Source organism: Corvus brachyrhynchos, unplaced genomic scaffold, assembly GCF_000691975.1.
Source record: "Corvus brachyrhynchos isolate BGI_N302 unplaced genomic scaffold, ASM69197v1 scaffold302, whole genome shotgun sequence".
In the NCBI taxonomy this organism is placed as follows: domain Eukaryota; kingdom Metazoa; phylum Chordata; class Aves; order Passeriformes; family Corvidae; genus Corvus; species Corvus brachyrhynchos.
Genome location: NW_008237244.1, coordinates 5,204,096 through 5,228,301, shown reverse-complemented (window position 1 = coordinate 5,228,301; position 24,206 = coordinate 5,204,096). Strand labels below are relative to the sequence as shown.

The 24,206-nt window shown below is 36.1% G+C and overlaps 2 protein-coding genes across 2 annotated transcripts in view; one reads left to right on the top strand and one right to left on the bottom strand.

Annotated features, from left to right (window-relative positions):
* Positions 1-1,722: 1,722 nt before the first annotated feature.
* On the top strand, positions 1,723-20,427 carry FAM92A1 (family with sequence similarity 92 member A1; the record flags this gene model as incomplete). The annotated part of the gene is made up of 8 exons (XM_017730296.1): positions 1,723-2,004; positions 4,473-4,541; positions 9,800-9,901; positions 11,794-11,799; positions 13,444-13,548; positions 14,066-14,179; positions 15,727-15,846; positions 19,600-20,427. Coding segments are annotated over 8 exons (912 nt in total), but the record flags the coding sequence as incomplete, so codon positions are not given.
* A 3,699-nt stretch (positions 20,428-24,126) lies between these two features.
* The window catches only part of RBM12B (RNA binding motif protein 12B), a 6,067-nt gene continuing 5,987 nt past the window's right edge, over positions 24,127-24,206 (bottom strand). The window contains exon 3 of the mRNA XM_008630707.2: positions 24,127-24,206. This exon is cut by the window's right edge and continues 2,593 nt beyond it. The gene's annotated coding sequence lies outside the window, so the exon portion shown is untranslated.

Genomic DNA, 24,206 nt, shown 5'->3' with positions numbered 1-24,206 from the left:
TGGCGCGGGGGTCGGGGAGCGATGCAGGCCCGGTCCGTCTCAGCGCATCTGCCTTCCTTAGGGGATGGGGGCCGCCTCTGCCTTCCTCTGGTAATGGCCGCAAAACTTTTCCAGGCCTAGTGTGCTATGCAGAGATGGCGTTAAGATGTGCTGCCGATATTTATTTGGACCTCTCGCGAATAATTCTGTAGAGAATTCTAAGCGGTCGCGATAATGGGGGGGAATAAAAACTTCCACCCCCATATAAGAAAATGTAGTGTTTCGTGTCCCAAAATTAAATACTAGTTGCATGGATGTACTGTGAGATCTGAATTGTAAAGTGGGTGATTATGGCTTCCGCCTGGAGGGAAACACTTTCTGACATGAAGACCTTTCAAGAAAATAGGAAAGATATACCTTTTACTGAAGATCTTATCAGGTAGTATTAATTTTGAAAAACAGCTTTATTAGTACTTAATGAAATTCTTACTTGCCTACTCACCAGGTGAAACCTTCGCTATTCAAGTGGTTCTGTGCTCCAGAATGTCCTGGAGGACTGAAAACTCCCTTGGATTTTTTTTAACCTTAACAGAATCTCTTTTGAACAGTCTTCCAGACAGCTTGCCATGAAGCAACTCAGCTGGGTTTTTGCCCAAGGCAGAACTTCGGCATGAAATACTTTTCCTGAAGTAAAGGTGTTCCTCATTTGAATTGACAGCATTGTTGTTTAGTCTCAAAGTACCAGAATACTTCAAATTTTTCTGATCATCATGTATCCCAATACGAAGTCAGTGTTTAAATATTGGTATTTAAGTATTGGGATAGTAGGATATGACGGAAGTGTTTGTTTCTGTCCTTTGCCAAGATAGTAGTAGGAGTGAATTCTCTTGCTGAGAATTCTAGTACTTCACACCAGTAACTTGTGTTAGACTGCAGAGACTTCCTAGGACCCAGTATCTGGCAGGTACTGTTAGCTGAATTGTCTTACAGCTGATTCAGTCAGATCAAAAACAACTGGCATGAGTTCACATGACCATCAAATAATATAGGAATATGAAAGCAAAGTACAAAATGAAATATGTGAGTTACTGGAATGACTTACCTAAATCATTAATAATGAAACATACAGGCATTGTAAATTATTATCTTTTAAACTACATAAATTAATTAGGTTTATGTAGTTTAAAAGATAATAATTTTTGTGCTTAATATCCTTTCAGTGGTATTAGAGTTTTCACCTCTTGTGTTCATGCACTTTTCTTCTTTAATTCTCAGTGGTATTTATCCTCTGTAGTACTGATCAGGAGCAGTTTGGTAACTGTTCACAATTTAAAAAACATGTAATACCTTTACCAATTTTTCCTCTACTGCCTAATTTCTCCAGCCACTGACTTGCCTGTTTAGATTGTAAACTGTTGCAGGAAGGGGTGGTCTTGCAGGAGTCTTGTTTGAGACTGCAGTTGTTACCACTGTGTTAGTAACTAATACCAGTAGTAATAGTGAGCTTTGGCTTAACTGCAGGAGGAAGACTTCCAAGCAGATTTTTGTGATTTGGGTTTTCATCTATTGGATCTTTAAGTGTAAATCTGCTTTTTTGTTTGTTTGTTATTCATTCATAAATAATCACATATTACATCACTTACAACATTCTCTTTTAAGAATAAATTTCTGCTTTGCACTGAAACGAGATATCCAAATTATTAATAGCATAATTATATAGTTTTTCTTCTGTATGCGTTGTAAACATTTGTGCCCTTCTTATTTTTCATTTACTTTTCTTTGGTATCCAGGGACAATCAGACTAGACAAATACAAGATGCTGTTTCAAATGTGGAAAAACATTTTGGTGAATTGTGCCAAATATTTGCTGGATATGTACGTAAAACTGCCAGACTACGAGACAAAGCAGATCTTCTAGTAAATGAAATATATGCATATGCAGCTACAGAGACACCAAACTTAAAAGTTGGACTGAAAAACTTTGCAGATGAATTTTCCAGACTTCAGGATTATCGCCAGGCAGAGGTACAAAATTAAAACTGTACATGTTGTGTTTGCCATCTGAACTTTTCAGTTACTTATCTGTGATTAAAAGGGAAATCATATACTCTGCAATTGAAAGAGAAACATAGGAGAAAACATGTCTAAATATATTAGTGTCTGAGCAGGCTGCCAAAGCATTCTTCATTTACCCTCCTAATAACTTCATTGAAAAACTACCTAAAATTAGTCCTGTTGAAGTCGGCAAGACTATCCCTATGAACACTCAAAGTATTTGAGAGAGAGCACGTTTTTTTTTTATTGTCTTAGACTTTGGGTTATGATTTATGGTTAACAAAGTGTTCTTTTTTAGTTGTTTGACTTGAGTTGTCTAGCAGCAGCTGAGGTAAAGTCAGTCATTTTCCTTTTGCTGAGATTATCAGAAATAGTATTGAAGAGGTGCTGTCAGGGAACACTGTCAATTTCATAAGTTTGTAGTTCAACACTAAAAGTACAAATTTGATCTGGACCATATGTGACTACATAGTCACATTTCTGCTGGATGAGTGAGAGTGTAAAGAAAGGTGTTTATGCCACTTACACATTTATGTGTGGTGCCAGTCAAACTGTAACTTACAATGCAGAATTCCAAATACTGAGGTTAAAAAAAAAATTCATTCACGTGTACTCAAACTAGTTTTTGGAGTATGTGTCTATTCTTTTAGTAGAATGTAGAAAATTCCCATTTATAGTTTTGAACAGCCAAGACCCACTATAATTCACAAAAGAGACTGAAGTAGTTGACATTCTTTATGTTTTCAGACAGGACTTTCTTATTTTGGAGAGCGTTGCAAGTCATCTCTCCATAAGAACAAAGTGGAAAAAGAAAACCTTTTAAAAGCAGTTAATATGGGAAGCAGAGTTTCAAATACAAGAAATATGTGAGGATTTTTAACAACCTATTTAGGGAGGGATTTTTAAGAAGTAATAAGAAACTTTAAGGTGTGTGTGATTTTTATTTTTTCCATAAGCTCTTCTACATTTGGCTCCAGCTGAGCCACACATAGGTCCTCATGCTTCAATTGATGTAATAGCAAATAATCCTCTGCTAAAAGATTAAATTTATATTGTGGCCAAAGGTGAATGTGAACTCAGACTGTATGAGCTCTCTGTTTTTGTCATTAAACGATGAACCTGTAATTCTGAGGTACATATGTAACAACTTGAATTTTGCTTCTTTCGATTTTAAATGTGTTTTTAAAAACTGACATTTGGCCTACATTCACCTACCATGCCTGTCTGCAAACCAACACTGCCCTGTGAAGGAAAAAAGGCAGAAGCAGCAAAGGAAAAGAGAAGCTTTTAGTTTTTAAATCAAGTTCTCCTTTGCTCCTGAAAACAAAATATATGATCTCAGCTTTGTTTCTTCTGGGCATCAAGTCACTTAACAGTTTTCCTGTTTGCTGACAAAGTGGACCAGAGAAGATTAGCTTATAAGGATTATCAATTTCTGGTCTTTAGCTGCAGTGCTCGATATATAAATACTGAGGTGTGAGGTACCACAACATGTGGAAGGTTAAGTAAGCAAGATGGGCAGGTTATTTGGTACATCTGTAACATGTGTGTTGTTTAGAGCCTTATTGCCCTATTCCTTTCTATTCAATTGGCAGTTCAAGTGAAATTGTTTGACAGCACACTGGTAGATGGTACCAAGGAGAAATGTTTGCTCTGCTGGCATAGATTTTGGCTGACTGGTGACTACCAGTATAGAGGGAGCTGTCCCTTCCTTGTAGAGGTATGCATCTTGTCCTAATCTGGATGTAGCAGCGATGGGCTACAGGACTCACTCATGGTCCATAAGTCATTGGCAGATTACGCTGGGGCCACTCAGACAGTTTTGTCAGATTTGACAAGCAGGTCTTATCCTATTGCCTGTCTGACCATATGTAGCTGTTTTTCTGACTAGGAGAACTGAAACAAAAATTCACAACCATTCATCTGTGAGAGCATTTATGCATTTTACACACCCTGTTATTGGTATTTTTAGTGCACTCAGTACCAGTGATGCTGTTTCCATTATTCTTAAGAAGTGTTCCATTTTGTACAGTATATTTGATAGCAAAGATGGCTTAGTCTGTAACCTATCAGTAAGTGTAGAGCAAATACACTGGTCTTTAGATAGAAGGCTACAGAACTCCAAGATGCAATGTTGGATGTATTTAGTACTCAGTTTGATGTATTCAGAATTTTCCATGTTTCATTTATCCTGATCTAATTAAGAAAAAAGGAATTCTACTAGAAATCAGGTTGAGCTCTTCAGAAAACAAATTACTTCTTGGTTAATGTGCTTGACTGTAGTTTTTACAGAATTTTTAAAAACTTTTATCCTAGTATTTTTTCAGCATATATGGACTTAATTCCTAATAAGATGAGTCACTATTAAATTAATTGTTTCCCGTTTCTGCACACCATGGATATAGCTTATTTTAGCAATCATGTGATTTCTTTTTTAGGTTGACAGGCTGGAAGCAAAGGTTGTTGAACCTCTGAAATGTTATGGGACCATAGTGAAACTTAAAAGGGTAGGTTAAAAACCTGTTTTCTCACAAGGTACATTTCAGTGTCCTGGCCACTCAGTTGAAAACTTTTAATTTGTGGGGAAAATGGTTCTGATTTTTCATATTTCATGTAATCATGAAATATGAAATCATGTAATCATTTTTCATATTTCAGTAATCAGTTCAACTTAATTATGTAGTTAAACATCTGAACTGAAGCTCTATATATATTGGAGGAAAAAGCTTTGATGTGAAGACAAGGATATTCAAGCTCTTTAAACACAAGCAAATGCTCAGAAAAGGCATTAGTATGAAACTTCCTGGATAGTGTAAATTCAAGACTTTTTTATTTATAAATAATGTCATTTATTATTGTTTGATATTGATGATGATGGTGATATTATTATTACTGTTATTGTTATTACTACTACTACTTTGACTCTTAGTCATCAATATGCTGCCTTTAACAGCTTTTCTAACTCAGATTACACTCTACATTAAAGTTCATAATTTAGAAAACACATTTGAACCTGATAAGTAGGCAGTAGCCTAAATCCCTCTCTGCTAAGTCGTCATGATGACCTGAAGATATACAAAAATCTGAGGTCTCTTCATTCACTATATTTTAGAAACAGTGTTTATAGAGGTTTGAAGTATTCCCTTAAAATATCTGTGAGTTTCTTTCCTCCAGAAAGGATAAGCTTGAGCAAGTAATTTTTAATAAGCACATACTAGTTTATAAGATGAAAGTAGTATTCATAATACTTGGATTTTATACAGAGAATACCTTAATCCTGCAAACTCAAATCTGCAATTGATGTATAAGTCTGTACCATAATCTATATAAATCAAAATATTAAATTATTATTATTATCTGATGGTATTTTATGTACAAAAATCTTGAGATGTGTTCATCATGGTTAATTTGAGTAGATTGTGGCACTGCATCTCAAGCAAGCAGTTTTCATATTTTTTTTCCTGTTTTCTTTCCATATGGTGAAGAACCAAGTAGAGTGTTTGGAACCTTCTGCAACCTCACTTAGTGGTTAGAGAAGCCTACCTCAGTTGGTGGTCAGAGAAACAATTGTGAAGGAAATGTATCCTGCTCTTGAGTAGGACTACCCATGGTAGTCCTTAGCAGAGCTGTAGACTACAGAGCCTAAAACCTGGTATCCTAATGGTCACTCTGAAACCCAGTTTGTGAGATCTAGAACTGAATATGCTGTAGGATATACATGTTAAGGGTGGGAGACAAGTTTCATGTGTTTGTGGCAGTAGGGTTGCTGAGGAGACACAAAATGTTACAGCAGTGCCTGGGGCTTCCAAAGCATTGAAGAGCCTGTCTTTAGGTGCATTGCCACTGATAGCCAGTAATGCTGAGGACAGAAGCAACTGAAACCAAGTCATTGCTTGCAACAGTGAATGGAAGGAATTTCCTGTGGTCTTTGCCTTTCAGAATGTCAGAAAGCATTGCATGTTTATTTTAGCTACAGTGAGGAGTACAAGAGCATTCTTAAACTGTAGATGGGATTAACTATTTTACTAGTTTACCTCTGAACTAAGAGAGTTCACTAAAGATGTAGGCCATTAAATGGTTATTTTTTTCCCACTGCACGTTGACTATAAACCTTGGTTAAAACTTCACCTGTCTGGTCTTCAGTTATCATCTCTAATCACTGGGACATATTGACTGACAAAGGAAATTCTGTCACTCATGTAAATCTAGCACAAGCTGCTAGTGCTTTACCTGTACCTACATTAGCTAAGTAAAACCAGGCAGGGTATGTCATTACAGCACTTTCTATAAAGGGGATGTTCTCACTGCTGCTTACTTACTGGATCTGTTCCAGGACCTACACAGGAGTATTTCTGTGCTTTGTCTAAATACAACTGTTGCTTTTTCTGTGGTGTAAGCCATCAATGTCCTGTGCTACTATGTTGCAGTATCCCCACAGAAAGGAATATATATGGCTACTAAATGCTTTGAAGAGGCTCAGGTCAATCAGGGTAGTGCTGTCCTTTATCTGCTAATGCAATAAAATTGTTTCATTCACTCGTTCTGGTTCGCGATGCTGAATAGCTTCAATGGAAGCGAATACAATATTCTTGTCCTGTAACACAGCTTAAATGTAGGATATGAGGATTTCTTTCTGTTTCATTGTTCTGTATATCAATCTTCGCTTTTCTGCTTTTTGGCAACTCTGTTCCTGGTTCCTTTTCTTCATGTAAAACAGGACATCATAAAACCAAGGTGATCCACGTGCAGAAGAAAGGATTGATTTGCTTTAATAACTTCAGTGACTAAAGCAGGTAACAGTACAGTGATGAGGCTCTGCCAGCTCATTGTTTGGTGGATGAACTGTAGCTGTATTTCTGTATTATTTGAAATTAGATGGGTGACCAGAGTTCTTACATGTGACTTGAATTCATAGGTAAAACCTAGAAGGACTGTGAATAATTTTATATTCTCTGTACCTTTTATCTCATTGCCTATTCCTTTCCATTCCATTTTTTCTTGACTGTCATTAAAGCATATTTTCCAAAAACATGCCAAAACTTGGTCTAAAAACAGTGAAGGTGAATGTAGGACTGTTTGTGGTAGTTAGTGGTTAGTTGATATTTGTGGTGTTTTGTTTTAAGTGAAAGACTTCACCTAATCTTTGGTTCTTGTTATATGCTCCACTGAGATGAAAGAGCTCTGTAATGCTCTGAGTTTTTTCTGGATGAAGGTATTTAGATGTTAGTAAAATGAATTTTTCTTTTTTTTTTTTCTGTTAGGTAATAATGTATACCTTGATTCTTTCACCATAAATTGCATTTTTCCCAGATTTTTAGTATTTTTATTGGGGTTTATTCTGCACCCTTTTCAGTTTTTCAACATCTTAGACAAAATATGTATGTAACTGGGCCCTACTTTTGTACATCCAAAACTTGTACACAGCTTCACCACTACAGCCACAGTAGCACTAATTCTTTGTCACACTTTGGGTAGAAGAGATGTATGTTTCATGGTGGCTGTTGCTACAGAAAACAGAGGTAGAGGAGGGAACAGTCCAGTCCCTGTAGGTATTTCCAAAGTCACTGCGCTAGAAAGAAACTGCTGAATTTAATAATGGCAACTCTAGAACTTTGCATCCTCAAGTACACTTTGCATGAAAGTCAGAAACCTTTCAAGCCACAGTGTTAAATCTGATTGTTTTAAATAGGCCTAGAAAGTCAGTGCTGTTAACAGGGCTCAGTCATTGAATAGCACTAAACATGCAGCTGTGACCATTAGATAGAAAACTTCGTTCTGTTTCAAAAATAAATACATTCTTTTCTCTACCTTTAAAATTTAAAATGCAAAACAATTTTTAAAAATTCTGTTATTGCTTTTCTTGCAGCCACATGGTTTTCATAAAGGCAAAGGGCCTTTTCAGCAGTCTTTGACCTTAGAGGTAGCGTAGATGCCCTTCTGAAAGCCGAGCAGTAAAACTAGTTTTGATGGGCTGAAGATGAAGTAGTTTCTATTATCAGAAAACAGCTCTGTCTCTGTAGTGATGAAGCAAAATGACAGTTATGTACAAGGACATACAGGTAGTAAGGATAGAAACAGGGAAGAAACTGCATGTTTTGACCCCCAACTTCATGTACAGCCTCATTATTGAAGGAACACACAGCACTGTGAAACTTGGCAGTCTTGGGCTTGTCACTGACTAGTGATCTGGTCACAGGATCACAAAACTTGCTGAAAGACACATTCTTAGTTGCATGTCCTTCTGAGTGATGGAGATATACACGCATTAAAATTCTGAAATTCACGGACGGGGCACAGACAACTTCACAATATGATAGTTTCTAATAGCTCTAACTCCCTCCATTCTGGAGTAGTAAATGGAAATGGCATTTTTAGAGTAAAAGGTCATTTGAAGTGCAGGCCAAATCCTGCCTCAGATTTTGTTAGACTTTAGCCTGTATTTCTGCTTGTTCTAAACTACTACTCCTTTAAACTGGAGCCATCAAAATTAATGTCCTTTTCCATACCAGTGTCAATGGAGTGATAAATACTTGACTGATAACCTTACATTCCATGAATGTCAAACAATTTGCAAAACACAGTTTTATACCATGAACAATAATTTGAGAAGACTGATAGATAAACATTCTTAAATTGTCACAAGTTTTCCTAGAAGTACATGCTACTACTCCTTTAGAAATGAGGGGCAAAAATGGTTTTCAACAGTTTCTGCCTTTTCTAGATCAGTTAAGTTTTATCTTCTCCAGCTACATCATTACTTGGATGTATTTTGTTTCAAATGGTTTTAAACACTTTACTAAATGCATATATATAAATAGCCAGTTTAACCCTTTCAACCATAGAATTCCTGTGGTACCTTAAAATCTGTGTAGCACAGAACTACAGAATTGTTTAGGTTGAAAAAGACCTCTGTGATCATTGAGTCCAACCATTAGCCCACCATGTTCACCAGTAAACAATGTCCCTAAGTGCCATATCCACACCTTTTTTGAACACTTCCAGAATGGTGATTCTACCAGTTCCCTGGGCAGCCTATTCCAATGCCTGACCACCCCTCCAGTGGAAAAAAAATTTCCTGATATTTCATCTAAACCTTCCCTGGTGCAGCTTATATGACCTCATCTGTCACTGGTTGCCTGGGAGAAGAGGCTGACCCCACCACCTGTAGCCACCTGGCTACAGCCTCCTTTCAGGGAGTTGTAGAGAGTGCTACGGTTCCCCCTGAGCCTCCTCCAGGCTAAGCACCCCCAGCTCCCTCAGCCGCTCCTCATCAGACTTCTGCTCCAGCCCCTTCAGCAGCTCCACTGCCAGCAGTGACAGCAGTTATGTCAGACCATGTCGGGCAGCAGACTGCTGCCTGCTTTGGGTTTTTTCTTACTGATGCCACTTTATTTGATGCTGCTTTTTATTTCTAAGTACCACATTTATTCTGTTGCTAAGTTAGGAATGAGTCTGCCTTCTTAATGCTTTGGGGATCTCAGCTTGTGACCACCTACTGTACTTTTCACGAAAAGCTGTGAATATCCTTTTCTTTCCTTCCCACATTTTAAATTATAGTGTGTGCTATAGGGAGTTGCACAAACTTTATCAATGCCCATTAACTTCTCTTTCAGAGGATTAATTAACAGAATAAGATCAGTAAAATCTGTTTTTGTTCAAAGCAGAAGTTTTGTCCATGTTTTCTAGGCAATGCATGTATGAAGGAGAGCATATTTTGTATTATCCTAGATGTATTTCAAACATGTCTAAAACATTTTATTTCCAGGATGATCTTAAAGCAACTTTAACAGCAAAGCACCGAGAAGCCAAGCAATTATCTCAACTGGAAAAGACCCGTCAGCGGAATCCGTCAGATCTACACATTATCGTATCCTGCATTTCTAGTCACTATGAGAAATAGTTTTTAAAATTCTTCGGAATTAAACTGTTGTATTTAAGAAGTAGTAGTAACAATAATGCTCCTTAGAGGAACTGTTTCCAATGTTTGAATCTTTTCTTAAACTTTATGATGAGTTACAGCTGCTTTGTTACTCACTTTTGAATTGAAAAGAAACTATGTATTATTTGTTACGTTTATTCAAGAGAGGTAGGCATAGATTACATCTAGGAATTTGGAAGTTTTTGAAAGTAAGTGTAATCAGACAATTTCTTTTTTATTTCTGTGGGTTTTTTAGTTTATTGTTTTTCTCCCTGCCATTTCGGTAATTGTGCTTCCTGGTACCTAGATGGGATATGAGTTTCCTCCAGCTGCATGAAAGGAAAAGTTGTTTTTCTGATAGTAGAATACTCAACTAGACTACTCTTCCTTTCCAAAGACTAGTCACCCTCCCCAGTATACTATTTTGTACCACAGTGGTAAAAATTAAGCCTCCATCAAACTGAATTAGAATTTCCATTGAAATCTCATTGAAGTTTCAAAGTTTGAAGCAATCAGAATCTAAGGAATGCCAGAATAAACGGGATCAAGGCAATCCTACTTCAGTCCCTTTATGCTTACTTATTATGATACAGATACTAGGTTCATGATGTGCTGTTTACTTTTTATTACATTTTAGTATTGGACTTGGGAATTAAGCAATCCTGTTTGTTGTTGGATTTTATCAACTATTTCAGAATCTTCAGGATCTTTATAGTGACTGGGGCATGAGACTGTAGAAAGAGTGAAAATGACTGTGTTGGTCAAATGCAACACAGGAGAACTACATTTTATTTTTGTCTCTGCTAGAGAATTGCCATTTAATATTAATCAAATCAGTTAAATCAAGTGATGACTAATTAGAATTCCTCATATAACAAAGACAGATGCATGTTAGCCACAGGGTTAGAACTTGAGCTGTGTTGCAAAGTTCTCTTTTGTTGGAATTAAGGTACTAAATTATAACAGTAAGCTGTTTCCCCAGAGGGAGACCGGTCCCATTTTTCTCCCTCAAGCTAATTGCCATTTCATTTCATGGGTGTGTCACCAGCACCTAATTCATTTCTTCTAATTTCTTTTCTAAGCTTCTCCCAAATACCCTTCTGTGACTTAGCTTCTTGTAACACCTGTTTTCTGTTCTTAAGGCTTTGCCTGAAGAGTTATAAAATCTCAGTAGTCTGATTCTGCACATGGACAAAGGCACCAAATGCATTTTCAAGTGATTTGACACAAAGCGCATAAAAAGGTATTAGGAGCAGGAATGTGTTCATTTGCTTTTGAAGGTTTGTGCAGGTTAGCTTTGAGCTCTGAGAGAGGCTTTACCACATTAGAGCACATCAGCTGGGCTCCTGCGGGGTTTTCATACTGTTTCTTGAGCAACTGTGATGTTGCAGCAGTGAACGACTTTGGCCACAGATAGCAGATCTGTACTCACTCCCATCTTACAAATGGGACGTTAGCACAGCTTTGGAAAGAAAACATTGCCAGATTTTTAAAAATACAAAAACATATTTTTATTAATCAAAATCGATTTTTTTTTTTTTAAGTAGTCTGCCTAGGTTGCCTGCTTTTTATTTTATTCTCTCAAAAATAAATAACTAAACCCTCATCCAATACATACAGCTGTCCTGAAATGTTTTCGCCTGGATACTTGAATTCTAGCAAAGCTCTAACAAACTGTACATCTTACAGCCAGAAGCTTCAGACAACATAATAATAGCACTAAATACATAGATGTTTTGAAATAACTGAGGTAAATAGTTCACAGTATATTAAAAGTGGAAGTCAACTTCCATGAATATTAATTGTTACATTGCCATTTTTTCCTTTACTCATATTTCCAGTCACAGGTGAGTGTTCAGAAGAGAAAATACCAAACTGCTGTTGTGCAAACTATGCAGGCTCTGCAACTTCAGACACTTCACTCTACAACAAACAATTCCTCTCCCAAAGCATCTGTGCACAAATTATGTCCAATCTATTTAAGATGTATTGAGAAGACCTATTTGATTATCATAGAAATAACACAGTGTATTTATATATGTAAGGGCTGCTTATGCATAATAGCTGCCTTCACTTACAGAGAATGACTGATTGAACTAATTGAAAATACACAAAATCTCTTTTCTTTCTGTCCTTCCCTCCTGTGTTTTGGGCAAAATCAATAAAGAGAAATGAACATGTGACCTTATGTACTACTAAAGATCATTATCAATTTTGTTTGCCCAGTAATTGCAGAATTGTGTCTGTGACTTTAGGCTGCTTTTGAAAGGAGATTGTTCCAAGTTGATTATCCTGCAATATAAAATTAGCAGATTATAATCAAAGAAGTGAACAGAGCATCCCTTATGCCTTAGGTTTCTATATATGTAACACTAAAAGCTAGATCACAGGAAATGGACCTGTGGTGTCTTTTTCCATTAAAAAAAATCCTCTCTTACGCTGCAGTTTTGTAGAAATGGAAAGAACCCTACAACCTGATCATAGGATACAATACTTGATCCATATACTACTTTTGAATCTCACAACAAAATAGATTTGTGATGATACTTACTGACTGAGCCTGTAATTACTACTAGTATATGGTGCTTGACCAATAATGCACAGAAAATAACAGAAGTTTAGACCCAAATTTTGTAGACTTCAAGTGCAAGCTTTTACAACTATACGTTGTTAATTTGTAATAGTACACAGTTCTCAGACTTGACTTACTGAGAACAGTTTCAATATCTTTCATTAAATGGTAGTGAACTTTCTATAAAATTCATAATTATATCTAATTAAAATAGCTATCTAAAATGCTTTCTGTAGTAACAAAATAAGAAATTCTTTGTAGTTACGTGTTAGGAATTGGTTGATGTGTCCCCAGTGCCCTGTTGAAGATGTTTTTTACAAGTTGTTTTAATAATACAAAAATATTAAAAATATAAAATACCTGAAATGCCTTTGAATCTAAAATTTACAGTAACTCCAGCCTGCAGATTGAGATATTTACAGGATAAGCACATTAATTACAGCTGCTGCTATAATTGTCTATTTAAATAATTTATAAATACTTACTAAGATGAGGTTCAGCACATGATACTGGAAAAGATTCTTTCTGGACCCAGCAGGTTGATCTGCACTAGAAAACAAAGGGTGATCTTTCCTATTCACCCACCACTCTGGCCTCTGCTGGGTTAAGTACCTAAACCCAGTCACTGTGTTGTCAGCAGGGTGTCAGGGCTGGCTCAGTAAAGTATCACGATTATTACAGAAAATGAATCAGGGCAGAGGGACTTTCCTGACTGGCTGCAGCTGGTCATTTTTCATGTTTCACATCAAAGTCACAACAATGTAGAAAGCATCTTTATATGTTCATTAAGCTACAGATTTCAAATACTGTAACACAGATACTGGTTTGAAAACTCAGACTTAAATGTTTTCATAGAAATTACAGCAAATAGCTTTGTATCAAATACAAGACTGATTTCGCCTTTGTGTTACTTTACCAGGCTGAAAATGAACTGCACAGAGCAACACTGGAGACTACTCGAACAACTCGGCACTTAGAGGAAACCATTGATAATTTTGAGAAAAAGAAAATAAAGGACATCAAAGTATGTGTGCTCTCATTTCATCTTGCATAATAAAATTACTATAGTTAGTCAGGGGCAAGATTAGCAACATTCAGTATTCACTGAAATGCAAATCTCATGGTATTCATGAATATTTCACAGATTTGTAAATTATAGATATGTATAGAATTTACAGATAATTTATCCCCAACCTGTTATAAAAGACTGTCTTCAAAACAGCAAAACTTCTGACTGACTACATCTTGTGAATACATATTGGAGATTATCAAGTGACTTTTCCGTAAGACATGTCATTCCTAATACATTTCCTCTTTCCTTTTCAAAGTATTTATTTAAAATTTATTATGAAATAATAACTGCATAAGTGATAGCCCAGCCAGGATATATGTTTAATTTTTAAAATTCAGGTCTGACTATTTAAAAGTACTAAGTATCATGCAGTTATTTATATCATATAAATACCAAACACAGAATACAGTAATTTTTTGAAGTGGAAATGTACTTTATTCCATTAAGAAAATCTTTCTTTTGCTTTCAGAACATATTTTCTGAATTTATAACTATTGAAATGTTGTTCCATGGGAAAGCTTTAGAGATATATACTGCTGCCTACCAAAACATCCAAAATATTGATGAAAATGAAGATTTGGAGGTAAGAGTGATTAAGATCTGCTTTTCTGTTCACTTCCTATATAAAAAACAGTTTTCAGAGTTGGGCTACACATGTCCAATGCAGAAAAATGCAACAAATATTTCAGGCTCCCAGAACAACCGCATGTATACCAAGCCTTTTTTTAGCACTTTTTCAGTAAGAGCATACATGTTTATAATCTCAGAACAGAGAGAGCAACTGCAATGGCAATCTAATCTTTTCCATAAAATACAGAAAAGAGACTCACAAAATTACTGCCACTCCAAGCTCAGCTAATCACAGTTTTTAAAGAACACTTCTCCAGTGAATCTTGTTCTAAAGATGCACAAAGAAAAAATCTTACACTGCTGTGATAAGATGATGTAAAGACTAATTACTGCATTAAAGATCTCTCTCTAACCTAAATTCTGTTTGCTTGTTTTCATCTTCTAGTCATTTTTTATTAGGCTGTTCTAGAATTAAGAGACATTTTTTATTTACTCCATTGGGGTTTTTTGCCCTGTGGCAGTTAACTGCTTCAAGTCACACTTTCTTTTCTACTTGAATTATAGTTTCTCTTTCCCAAGACATGCTTTTCAGTCCTTTATTCATTATTGCAGTTCTTCTGGATATTGGGCCTTTAAACTTAATATCATTGAAATGTGTGTTGTGTATGTATGTTTGTCAAAAAAGTTGGATCATTTTCAGTCTTTTTTTGTAAATCCTCCCAGTCATAATTTTGTCTATGATATAGCTCAGAATCAAGTTAGCACAAGACTTTAAAAACCACAATTCTTCAGTGACAGTCATATTTGAGACTACTTGGTAATTTTACATAATATAAACTATGCCATGGCAATTTTGTACTATTCTAGTTTCACAATTATGATGTCACCAGATTCAGAAATCTCCTTTAAGTCAATACTTCGTCTTTCACAACCAAATTTCTAATATAATTTTAGATTTCCTGTTACTTGGACAATTACTTACTTTTCATAAAAATACTGACCATAATTTACCATCTTCTTGACTTAAAGTCTTGCACAAATAGCTTTATTAGTTATTGAAATAACTTGAAAATATAATGGATGTTATGGTCTCCCCTGTATTCTAAGAGGTTTCCCAAATTTTTCTTGAGTTGTACATCTCCTGTACATTTCAAGTAAAATTTTCCTGATGCAGTTGTGACCGACAGCAAGGATTTGCTTGTGAAGAGGCCAAGAGTTCATCTTTGCAAGAAATAGAGAGCCCCTGAAGGAGTTGCTGGGGTTCATACTTCTAGCTCAGCCTGAAACTCAGCTACATATGTTGGTGGGAAACCATTGCGGTTTTCCCTGTGTAAATGCCCTCAAATCTCTGAAGAATGTGTACTTTGACCACATAAGTATGGTGATGTGTCTCAGCTTAAGCAAGGACATTGTTTCAGCTAAAAGTGATCAATCCAAACTACAGCTGATGCACATCTTTAGATCAGGTTTCATTGTCCAATGCTGCATTTCTGCTAGCTTCAAGTCTTGGTGATTCTTAGCTTGCAAGCATCCAAGTCACAGCTTTCTCCATTTGATTAGGTTTTTCGGAGCTCACTTTATCCACCAGACTATCAGTCTCGCTTAGACATAGTTCGTGCAAATTCCAAGTCCCCCCTGCAAAGAACTGGCTCCTCAAAATCTTCATTGAGAACAGTACAGGTAAGACAGAAAAATTACATACTAAATCACTGTATTAAAGCTATACTTAAGATAATCTTTTAGCTAATTGTTGCAACACACTAATGCACATGGATCCACTGTCTTTACTCAGTTCAGGACCATCCGAAGGGTGAAGAAACTTTCAAGGGTATCAATACCAGCTTTATCATTGAAGGAAAAAAAACCTCAGCTTTTAAAGCTGTGTTGCTTACTTTTGACAAATGCCATTTCCAGTGATACTTTGTCTTCCATTAACAAACTGTGGCATCTTGCAGAGAAGACATCTGGGAGCTTATTTGAAAGAGTAGAAACATTCTTTAAATACACTTGTATATTCTTAGTATTCAGATTCTAGAGTGTGGACTACCAGATCCTAATTCAGAGTAGTGATACCTTCTAGCAGCAGAACAAACCTATGACCAACAGACCTCTCCTTTTATACTCTGAAAATGAGTGAAACAGTTGAAGACAGTGCCACTCTTTTTGGATCAGCTACCTTGCAAATATCTTTGCCACTTGTTTACAGCAGTAAACTTGCAGACATTGCAAAATGGCGAAGTTATTTTTAATTTATTGCAACTGTAATCCTGTAACTACGACGATTCTTACCAGTGTTGAAGTTAAAGACAAAGCCACGTTTAAAATGTATGCATGTTACTTTTCTTCTTTGAATAGAATAATGCATTGATATAGTAGTAAGGAAAACTTTTCTTGACTTAATACACACTTTACACCTCTGCTCTCAACACAGAATGGATCAGTTACTACAGTTGAGCTGTTCTGTTGTTGAAAGTATGAATTGTGTCATCTGAAGAGATACAACTTAGTGAGGCAGTGCATGAAGTACTACCTTGACTGAGTAACTTACCAGTCCTCTCTATCACTCAAGCAAATTTCATGTTCAGGCTACTTCAGAAAACATAAGAGAGAAAAAACAAAAAACAACAGAAAACTGAGTGTATGTACACTGTGATTTCTCCCAGAGATGGAGTGGGACTCCATTTTGACTAACTTGCAAGTTAACCTTTCTCTTTTCTTAGACTGCTGTCTTAATTATAACTTTGGGTCTTAGTGTTCTCATAACCTCTCACTTACCTGAAAAGAACAGAAAGTCACCTAGACCTAGAGGGAAACTGCAATGCAATTCAAAATAATGTCATCTTACTTGGCTGTGCAGTGTATCTGCAGAGGAGGATCATGTGGCAGAAAAAAGGGGTGGAACACCCTACTAATGCAGTCACCATAGGGCAGTGAAGAAAGGGCAGCCTGTTCCACATACCCCCCCCATGTTGCCCTTCCTGATTGTGCAAATAGCATGGTGCTGAGTTACACTAAGCGCTCTAATCTCTGGAACCACCAAACATCTCATGAGAAAAAAATGCTGTATTCAGAAAAACCTTCAGGTGACTTTTTCTATCTTTTGTGTGGATCTTTCACTCTGGAGTTTCTCACAAATCTAGTTTCCTGCTACACAGTAATCCTTTACTGACTGTAATGCAGTACTTTGCGATTTCCAATGTAAAGCGGTATAAATAATGTGCTAAGCAGTTCACACAATCACACGGCCTAAGTCTGTGGGGCAGGGGAGGACAGACACACACACAAACACTAACCTGTAGGTGAGGGACAGTGTTGGAAGTCACTGCATACCAGATGGAATGAAGTGTGCCAGTAACACAATTCAGGTCTTTTCAGAGGATATAATACATACCATCCTTGAATGTATTTCTGGTTCTGTGGACTAACTTTCTGTGTTACCTGTATGTTAAAAATCTAAAGTACTCCTTGAGCTTGATTCATTTTTTCACAAAGACCTACATCCTTCATTTTACACTTTACTTGGCAATTTATCCTCAGCGTTTTGGTTTACTGATTCAGGTTGGTATATCAACAAACTTTTGCACTGACTCTGTAGGACAGCACAGGATCATTTTAACCATTACTGAAAATGTCCACATCCGAATGTTCCAACACTAAGACATGAGAATTGCCATGCTTCTGTAGTAGCATCTGCAGTGAAACATGGCGCTGAACTGCTTAAGCAAGGACAGTCATCACCTACATGCAACTCATAGAATTAATTTTTACATAAAATTATTTATGATCAACAATTTTTATTTTTTTTGCATTAAGTTACAAAAAATTAAATTTCAGTACTGGTGTGTTTTAATTCTTTGGCACAGTAACGTGGTTTAACTGTGTAATTTCTTTTCTCACTTTCCTTCCCTGATCCAGGTGGATTCTTAGGGATAGCCATCTTAGCACCACTAGTGATAATATTTAATATACTATTCAGTTAATTGCTGCATGGTCAGAGGTATTTGAGTAGTGAGCAGAAAAAAGACGTAAAGCCAAAACACTTCTTATTTGAGGAAAAGGTAAGGGGGAGCTTTTCTTCAGAAACATGATACAAGTTCTGCTGAAGAATTTCAGATGCTCTGAACTAGAAAAAAACTGTAGAAAATTAGTCTATCCCATTGAAATGAAGCTACCTTAACAGGCTCAATCTGCAGCATTCCTTTATCTCCAATTACAAATCAGTGCCATTTGTGTTTTTCTTCTTTCACAGAATGAGAGACTGCTACTTCAGACATTTCAACTCAAGTTAACCCAGCTTCATCCAATGATTAACTCAATTTTCTGTTGCGTTCAGGAATTTGTAAGCAAGCATTTGCTTCAAGCTAAATTATGTATTTTGTGAGCATCAACAAGATTTAAGAACTTTACTGCTTTCAGAAGTTCAATGCTACAGTTTGCTTTATGCACACACAAAAAACCTTACATTATATTCATGGCAATATGAATTATAACATCTCAGAAGTCAGTTTAATAATGAGCATTTAAGGACTTTTAAAATAGGGGGCTGCTTAAAAAAAAGGGCAAGATTTTTCTTCAGTACAGGAGTTTTATTATATCACTGTATGTGAGAAGACACAGAAAATACAACCACAGTTAGAACTGCAGATGCCCTTAGAGAACTACTGAACCTGAAATAATTTTTCAAAAGCATTCCAGATGACTTGGATAACTGTCTTCAACATTCTCTTTCTCATGGGGAAAGAAAAAAACCCCCATATATCTTTCTTTAAATTGTAAATGTTGCATTGTCTGTGAAGAATCTATCTTCAATAGGAATTAGATTGAGCCCTCGTTAGAAGAAAGTACAGACTGCAAAATCTGTCAAATGAGATGAAAGCTTGGCAGCTGGCACTTGTTTTTAAATGTTTGATGAACCAGAGGAGTCACTCTGAAGGCAAGCAGGGCAGGCAAAGAATTCATCTATGAATCAAGACTCTTTTAATCAGTTTGTCTAATTCATTCTTGAAAACAAAAATAAAAAGCTTAGAGCAGCATAGTTTTGAGCTTTTAATGTAAGAGGTCTGATGTCTTCAAGATAAAATTACTTAATACTCATCTTCAGCCTGCTGTTTCAACAGCCAACCCAAGAAAAAACTGATTTGTATCTCAATTTCTAGCATTAATTGGATCAAAATACCATTTTCCCTATCCTGTAATAGTTGTCAAGGACTTACAGGGGTTTTTTTAGCTTTTAAAAATCATTACGGTATTTTTATTCTGTGTCATGTATCTTTCCAGTGGCGTGCACGTTAGAAAGGGTTAATAAATAAGCAACTTACCGCCTCCTGCAAATGAAAACCCTACAAACATTTAGACTGAAAATGCCAATGGAGAATTGGTTTTTGTTTGCAGAGAACAAACAGTTGCTATCCCTTTTTTTGATTTTTGTTTTAGCAGATTTCCCGCAGAATGCTAAGAAAAGATGAAGAAGAGGAGGACGAAGAAGATGAAGATGAGGTAGAAGAAGATGAGGAGGATGAATCTGGTGCTACTAAGGAAGTGAGATAACAAAGCTGTTCAAGAGGGGGGTTTTTTTACTGGGGAAAAAAAAAAAAAAAAAAAACTTTACCTAAAGGCTTTTGTGTGTTGGATCTAAAATTTTACCAGGGCTATATATTTAAAATTCCAACAGGAGCAGGAATCAGCACTGATTCTGGAGTGCCAGATAACAAATGACCCATTTCAAAGAATGGAAAAAAATCTGCTGAAAGTGGAGAATTTCAGTAGCTAGAAAATTAAATATTTAAATAGATGCCTGTATAATATTTGCATAGATGTTATATTGTAATCACATTTGCTTAAGCTTACATGATGAACAGTGTCCAAACACTGCACTAAGCTTTCAAGCAGTTATGAACATTGTTTTCTTGTTACTTTGCCATTACCTCTCTAGCTACACACCTCTTGAATTTATTAAGCACTCTAGCTGTACCTGTTATAATTGGGTTTATCCATCCTAAAGTAACTGTAGTAATCAAGAAACTGTTTGCAGCAACAACCTGTTAAGATTTCATTTTGCTATCCACCCTGGATGGCAGAAGGCAGGGTGAGGTGTACTTTTTTCTTACTTTTCATTTTCCTCAGGCTTTCATCAGGCTCAAATGACTTTTGATTCCTTTACACATACAGAATGAATAGTCACAAATAAGGACCTGGCCCAGTATCTATGTTTAATGCTGCTTTGCTTTTAAATAAAAGTGCCTTCATGATAAAACTAGTGGATATTTTATGTAGTTGATGTTTATTATATTAGTTGACATGCTATACATAGTTCAAATTTCATGTGTTTAGCTACATTATTCAGTTACTGATTCCATCAAATATACAAGAAATTACACATTTTGAGTGTAATTTCTTACCCTGTTTGGAGATGGTGGTTATGTGTGTTCATTTTTTAACAGTGTATGGTTGTCTGCCAGAAAGCTGATAAGATACCACACTGTTCACCTCCAGCTTTAGTATCTGCTAAAGAACGAACGCAGAAGAATTCAAATTCGTCACTGGGAAAACAATTTTAAATTACAATGAAATATTCTTTCAGTTACAGAACTAAATCAGGATCATTTATAATATTGATGCTACTTTTCTCCACTGATGCAAAGTATGCAATGCATACCTGTTTTGACATGTGAAAAAAAAGGTTTTGCCAAAAATTAATGTGATGAAAGTGAAAAGTTCACAATATAGGGTTGTTTTAAACCCAGAAAATAATTTTACACCAGCATTACATACTATTGACACCGAATTATTGTTGCAGTAAATACCAATAAGCAAAATTTTAAAAGTATCTAGGTAATTTATTCCCATCTATTTCAGCAACTAAGGCACTTCAATAAATAGTTGTATCACATCAGAATTCTGGTGATCACCACTTTACCATTTCATACAGAATGAAGTAGTCCATCTCCAAAACAGATGGCTAACTTCATAACAATTTCAGGTTTTCATATACACATATGCAAATAGCAATTATTTGTGTACTATGTCTTGAGAAAGCAATTCTGAAAAAAAAGGCAGATGTGTTTAGATTAATTGCCCTCTAAAAGATTGGCAGCTAGGGTACAGAAAGAGATTTTTGTTTTCCCCAGCAGCATCAAATTCCTTCTCCCTACGTCACAAAAAAAAGTCAACTTTAAGAATTACAGAAAAACTTACAGAAAAGAAGTACAGTGTTGGGCAATTTTGTCCTGCATGTGTGATGTCTTAAGTTTGCACGTGCACAGAAATTGTGACCTCAAAACTATATATGAAAAGTCCCTGATTAAAATACTTCACAGCCAGAATAATTTAGAATGTTACTAAACAGTTAAATATTACCTAAAGATACTTCTGCAGAGAATTTTCTTATGGTGCATGCTGCAAGACTGACTTGCAGTTATTCCATTCACTCATTTGTATTTTTTATTACTGGCACCTAGGTGAGGCAGGTTTGTATCCATTCTCGGCTAAACTATTTTGCCGCTCTGTTGAACACACTGGCACATTCCTTTGGGATTAAGCATGGTCATCAGACTGTCCAGTTAGACCTTCCCTAAATGCCTCAAGGTGCTTTCATAGCGATCACTATTTCTAGTTTTTGACAACAGAAACTGTTCTCCGTTACATCAGAATTTTTGGACAGTAGTAGCAAAAGCAACTTCAGAGAAGGCACAACTAAGGAAACTTGCTATGTTTTATATCAACATCACAAACTGTAGCATTTCATTTGTTACTCTTTACTATATGGATGGTACTTAAAAAGGAAGAACAGTATTTCAAGCCATGTTAATTATAGACAGTCTCTGATTTGTCCTTTGTACTGGAAATACAGTGCCTCCAAATTACTAAACATCTGATATTATAAAACCCAATTATCAGGAAATGCTGTCACCACACCATGCACCTGTACCACCTATTCAGGCAGAAGCAGAATATAATGCCCAGTCTGGAGAGGCAGGGGGAACAGAGACAGACAGACACACATAAACCCAAAACACCAACCAGGTAACAGCTATAAACTAAGAATCAACTGTTCTATTAACCGTATTATTTAACTGATGTACTGGCATCCCTTCCCAATTTTCCTATGCTTCAGTGCATCTGTACATACTTCGGGGTACAGCTCTTCTCTGTATAGACCTTGAAAAAATAATTTTTTTTGGCCTACCAATCAAACATTTCGGATTAACCTAAAGTACTCATAAATTCTAATCTGGCTTTAAATGAAATACAAATCAGCTACAGGGGAAACAGAAGACCATTTTTAAATGCCTTAATTATGACCTCTGCTATTACAAGCTTTATGATACTTTTTATATGTTCACTAAGGGGGAAAAAACTTTTACCATCCCAAAAACTAATGCTATCTTACCAGCAATTACTCTTAACCTTTTCTGAGAACAGATAATGGTTTTTCTAAAAGAAAATCTCACTTCATTGGCAAAACAACCTACTAAACACCCTTACCTTTCCAGCCTGCAAGTTTGAAATCTCCTGTTGTGTTGTAGCTAGAAGAGCTTTAAAATCAACATATCATCAAAAATGTTTAACTGGAGAAGTTAGTTGTATCCACATTTTCAACTCACCTTAGTAGTAAAGATACTAGCTTACAAAAACAGTCACAATGAAGTTTTCAACATGATGGTAACGTATGTGAAGTTTGAGGATTCTCATGTCTTTATTTTCCCTGCAACATCTTCTGGCTTCTTCATCTCTTTTACAGTAGCTATTTAATAAAGCACAAAATTGTTGAGTTTTAATTCCTTTTAAGTTCAGAGGATTCAAAACTGTATGATTCTGAAGCTAATTCCTACCGGAGAGCAAAAACCAGTATGCACGTGTTCAGAATTTGAAAATTTGGCCATTACATTTCTTTGCTCAGAGGACTCTACATATACAGACCTTGCATTATCATTCAAAAAGCTTTTTTCCTGACACTTAAAACACAGAACAAATAATATGCAGAAGAAATAAAGCTACACTAACCTTTTGAAAATTACAGAACAAAAAATTCCACTCATTTTGTTTGCTTGTACCAAACAGTTGGCATGGAAGTCTTGCTTGCATTCATATTGACGACTTTACATAAAGTAATTAAGATTTGACCACCAGTGAGGGGAGATCATTCACTGGAAAGGCTGCCCAGACAGATCTAGCCTTAAAGCTATTAAAGATGCAATGGACAAGGCCTTGAGTAGCCCATTCTAACTTAAACTGCTTTGATGAGGGGATTGGAATAGAGACTTCTCCATGAATTTAGAATTTTTTGGTATTGCCCAAGCAAAGATTAAAAGTTTTCACTGCCAAGTTGCAACTTTGTTTGAGGGGACTGAGACTTAATTCTTTAATACTACAGATACTATCTTGCACAGTTGCAATGTCAAGGAAACTCCTCACCCACACAATGGAAGTTTCCTACTAAGCCTAAATTTTAAAGACACAGCTTTTCCAAGATACCTTTTTTTTTCTTCCTAAAATTTAAATATGCTGGTACAAAACCAATGAAAACAACCCGTTCTAAATGCTGACACAAGCATTTATTACATAAGAAAATAACATAGTTGGCTGTCAGCTTGGTTGCCAGTGACAGATGTTACTTAAAACTAATCAGAGATTGACCTGGAATGCATCCAGACATCATTAGCAAGTTAGTATTCATATTATGCAGCATGTGAAGATAAAACAAAGACCACTGAAGTCAGAATTCTTGATCTGATTCCAACATTCATCTTCTGCCTCAAGGTACTACAGAGAACAAGAAAAAAGCCTGATTAATACAGCCTCTGCAATCTCTGTAAACTACCCCATCCTTTGCTGTGTTGACAAACTACCAGTTCACTCTTCCCAGAGGAAGCAGCCAGCATCATTCTCACCAGGACCCACATCTGCTGAGCATAACAGTTGAGATCATTAAGTATACAAGTTTTAAATATAAGACACACATTTAAATGGCAATTTCCTTTTTATTTTAAAAAAGTTGCAAAGCCAGCTAATGAGAACAGGAAGCTCTTTAACAGGAATGC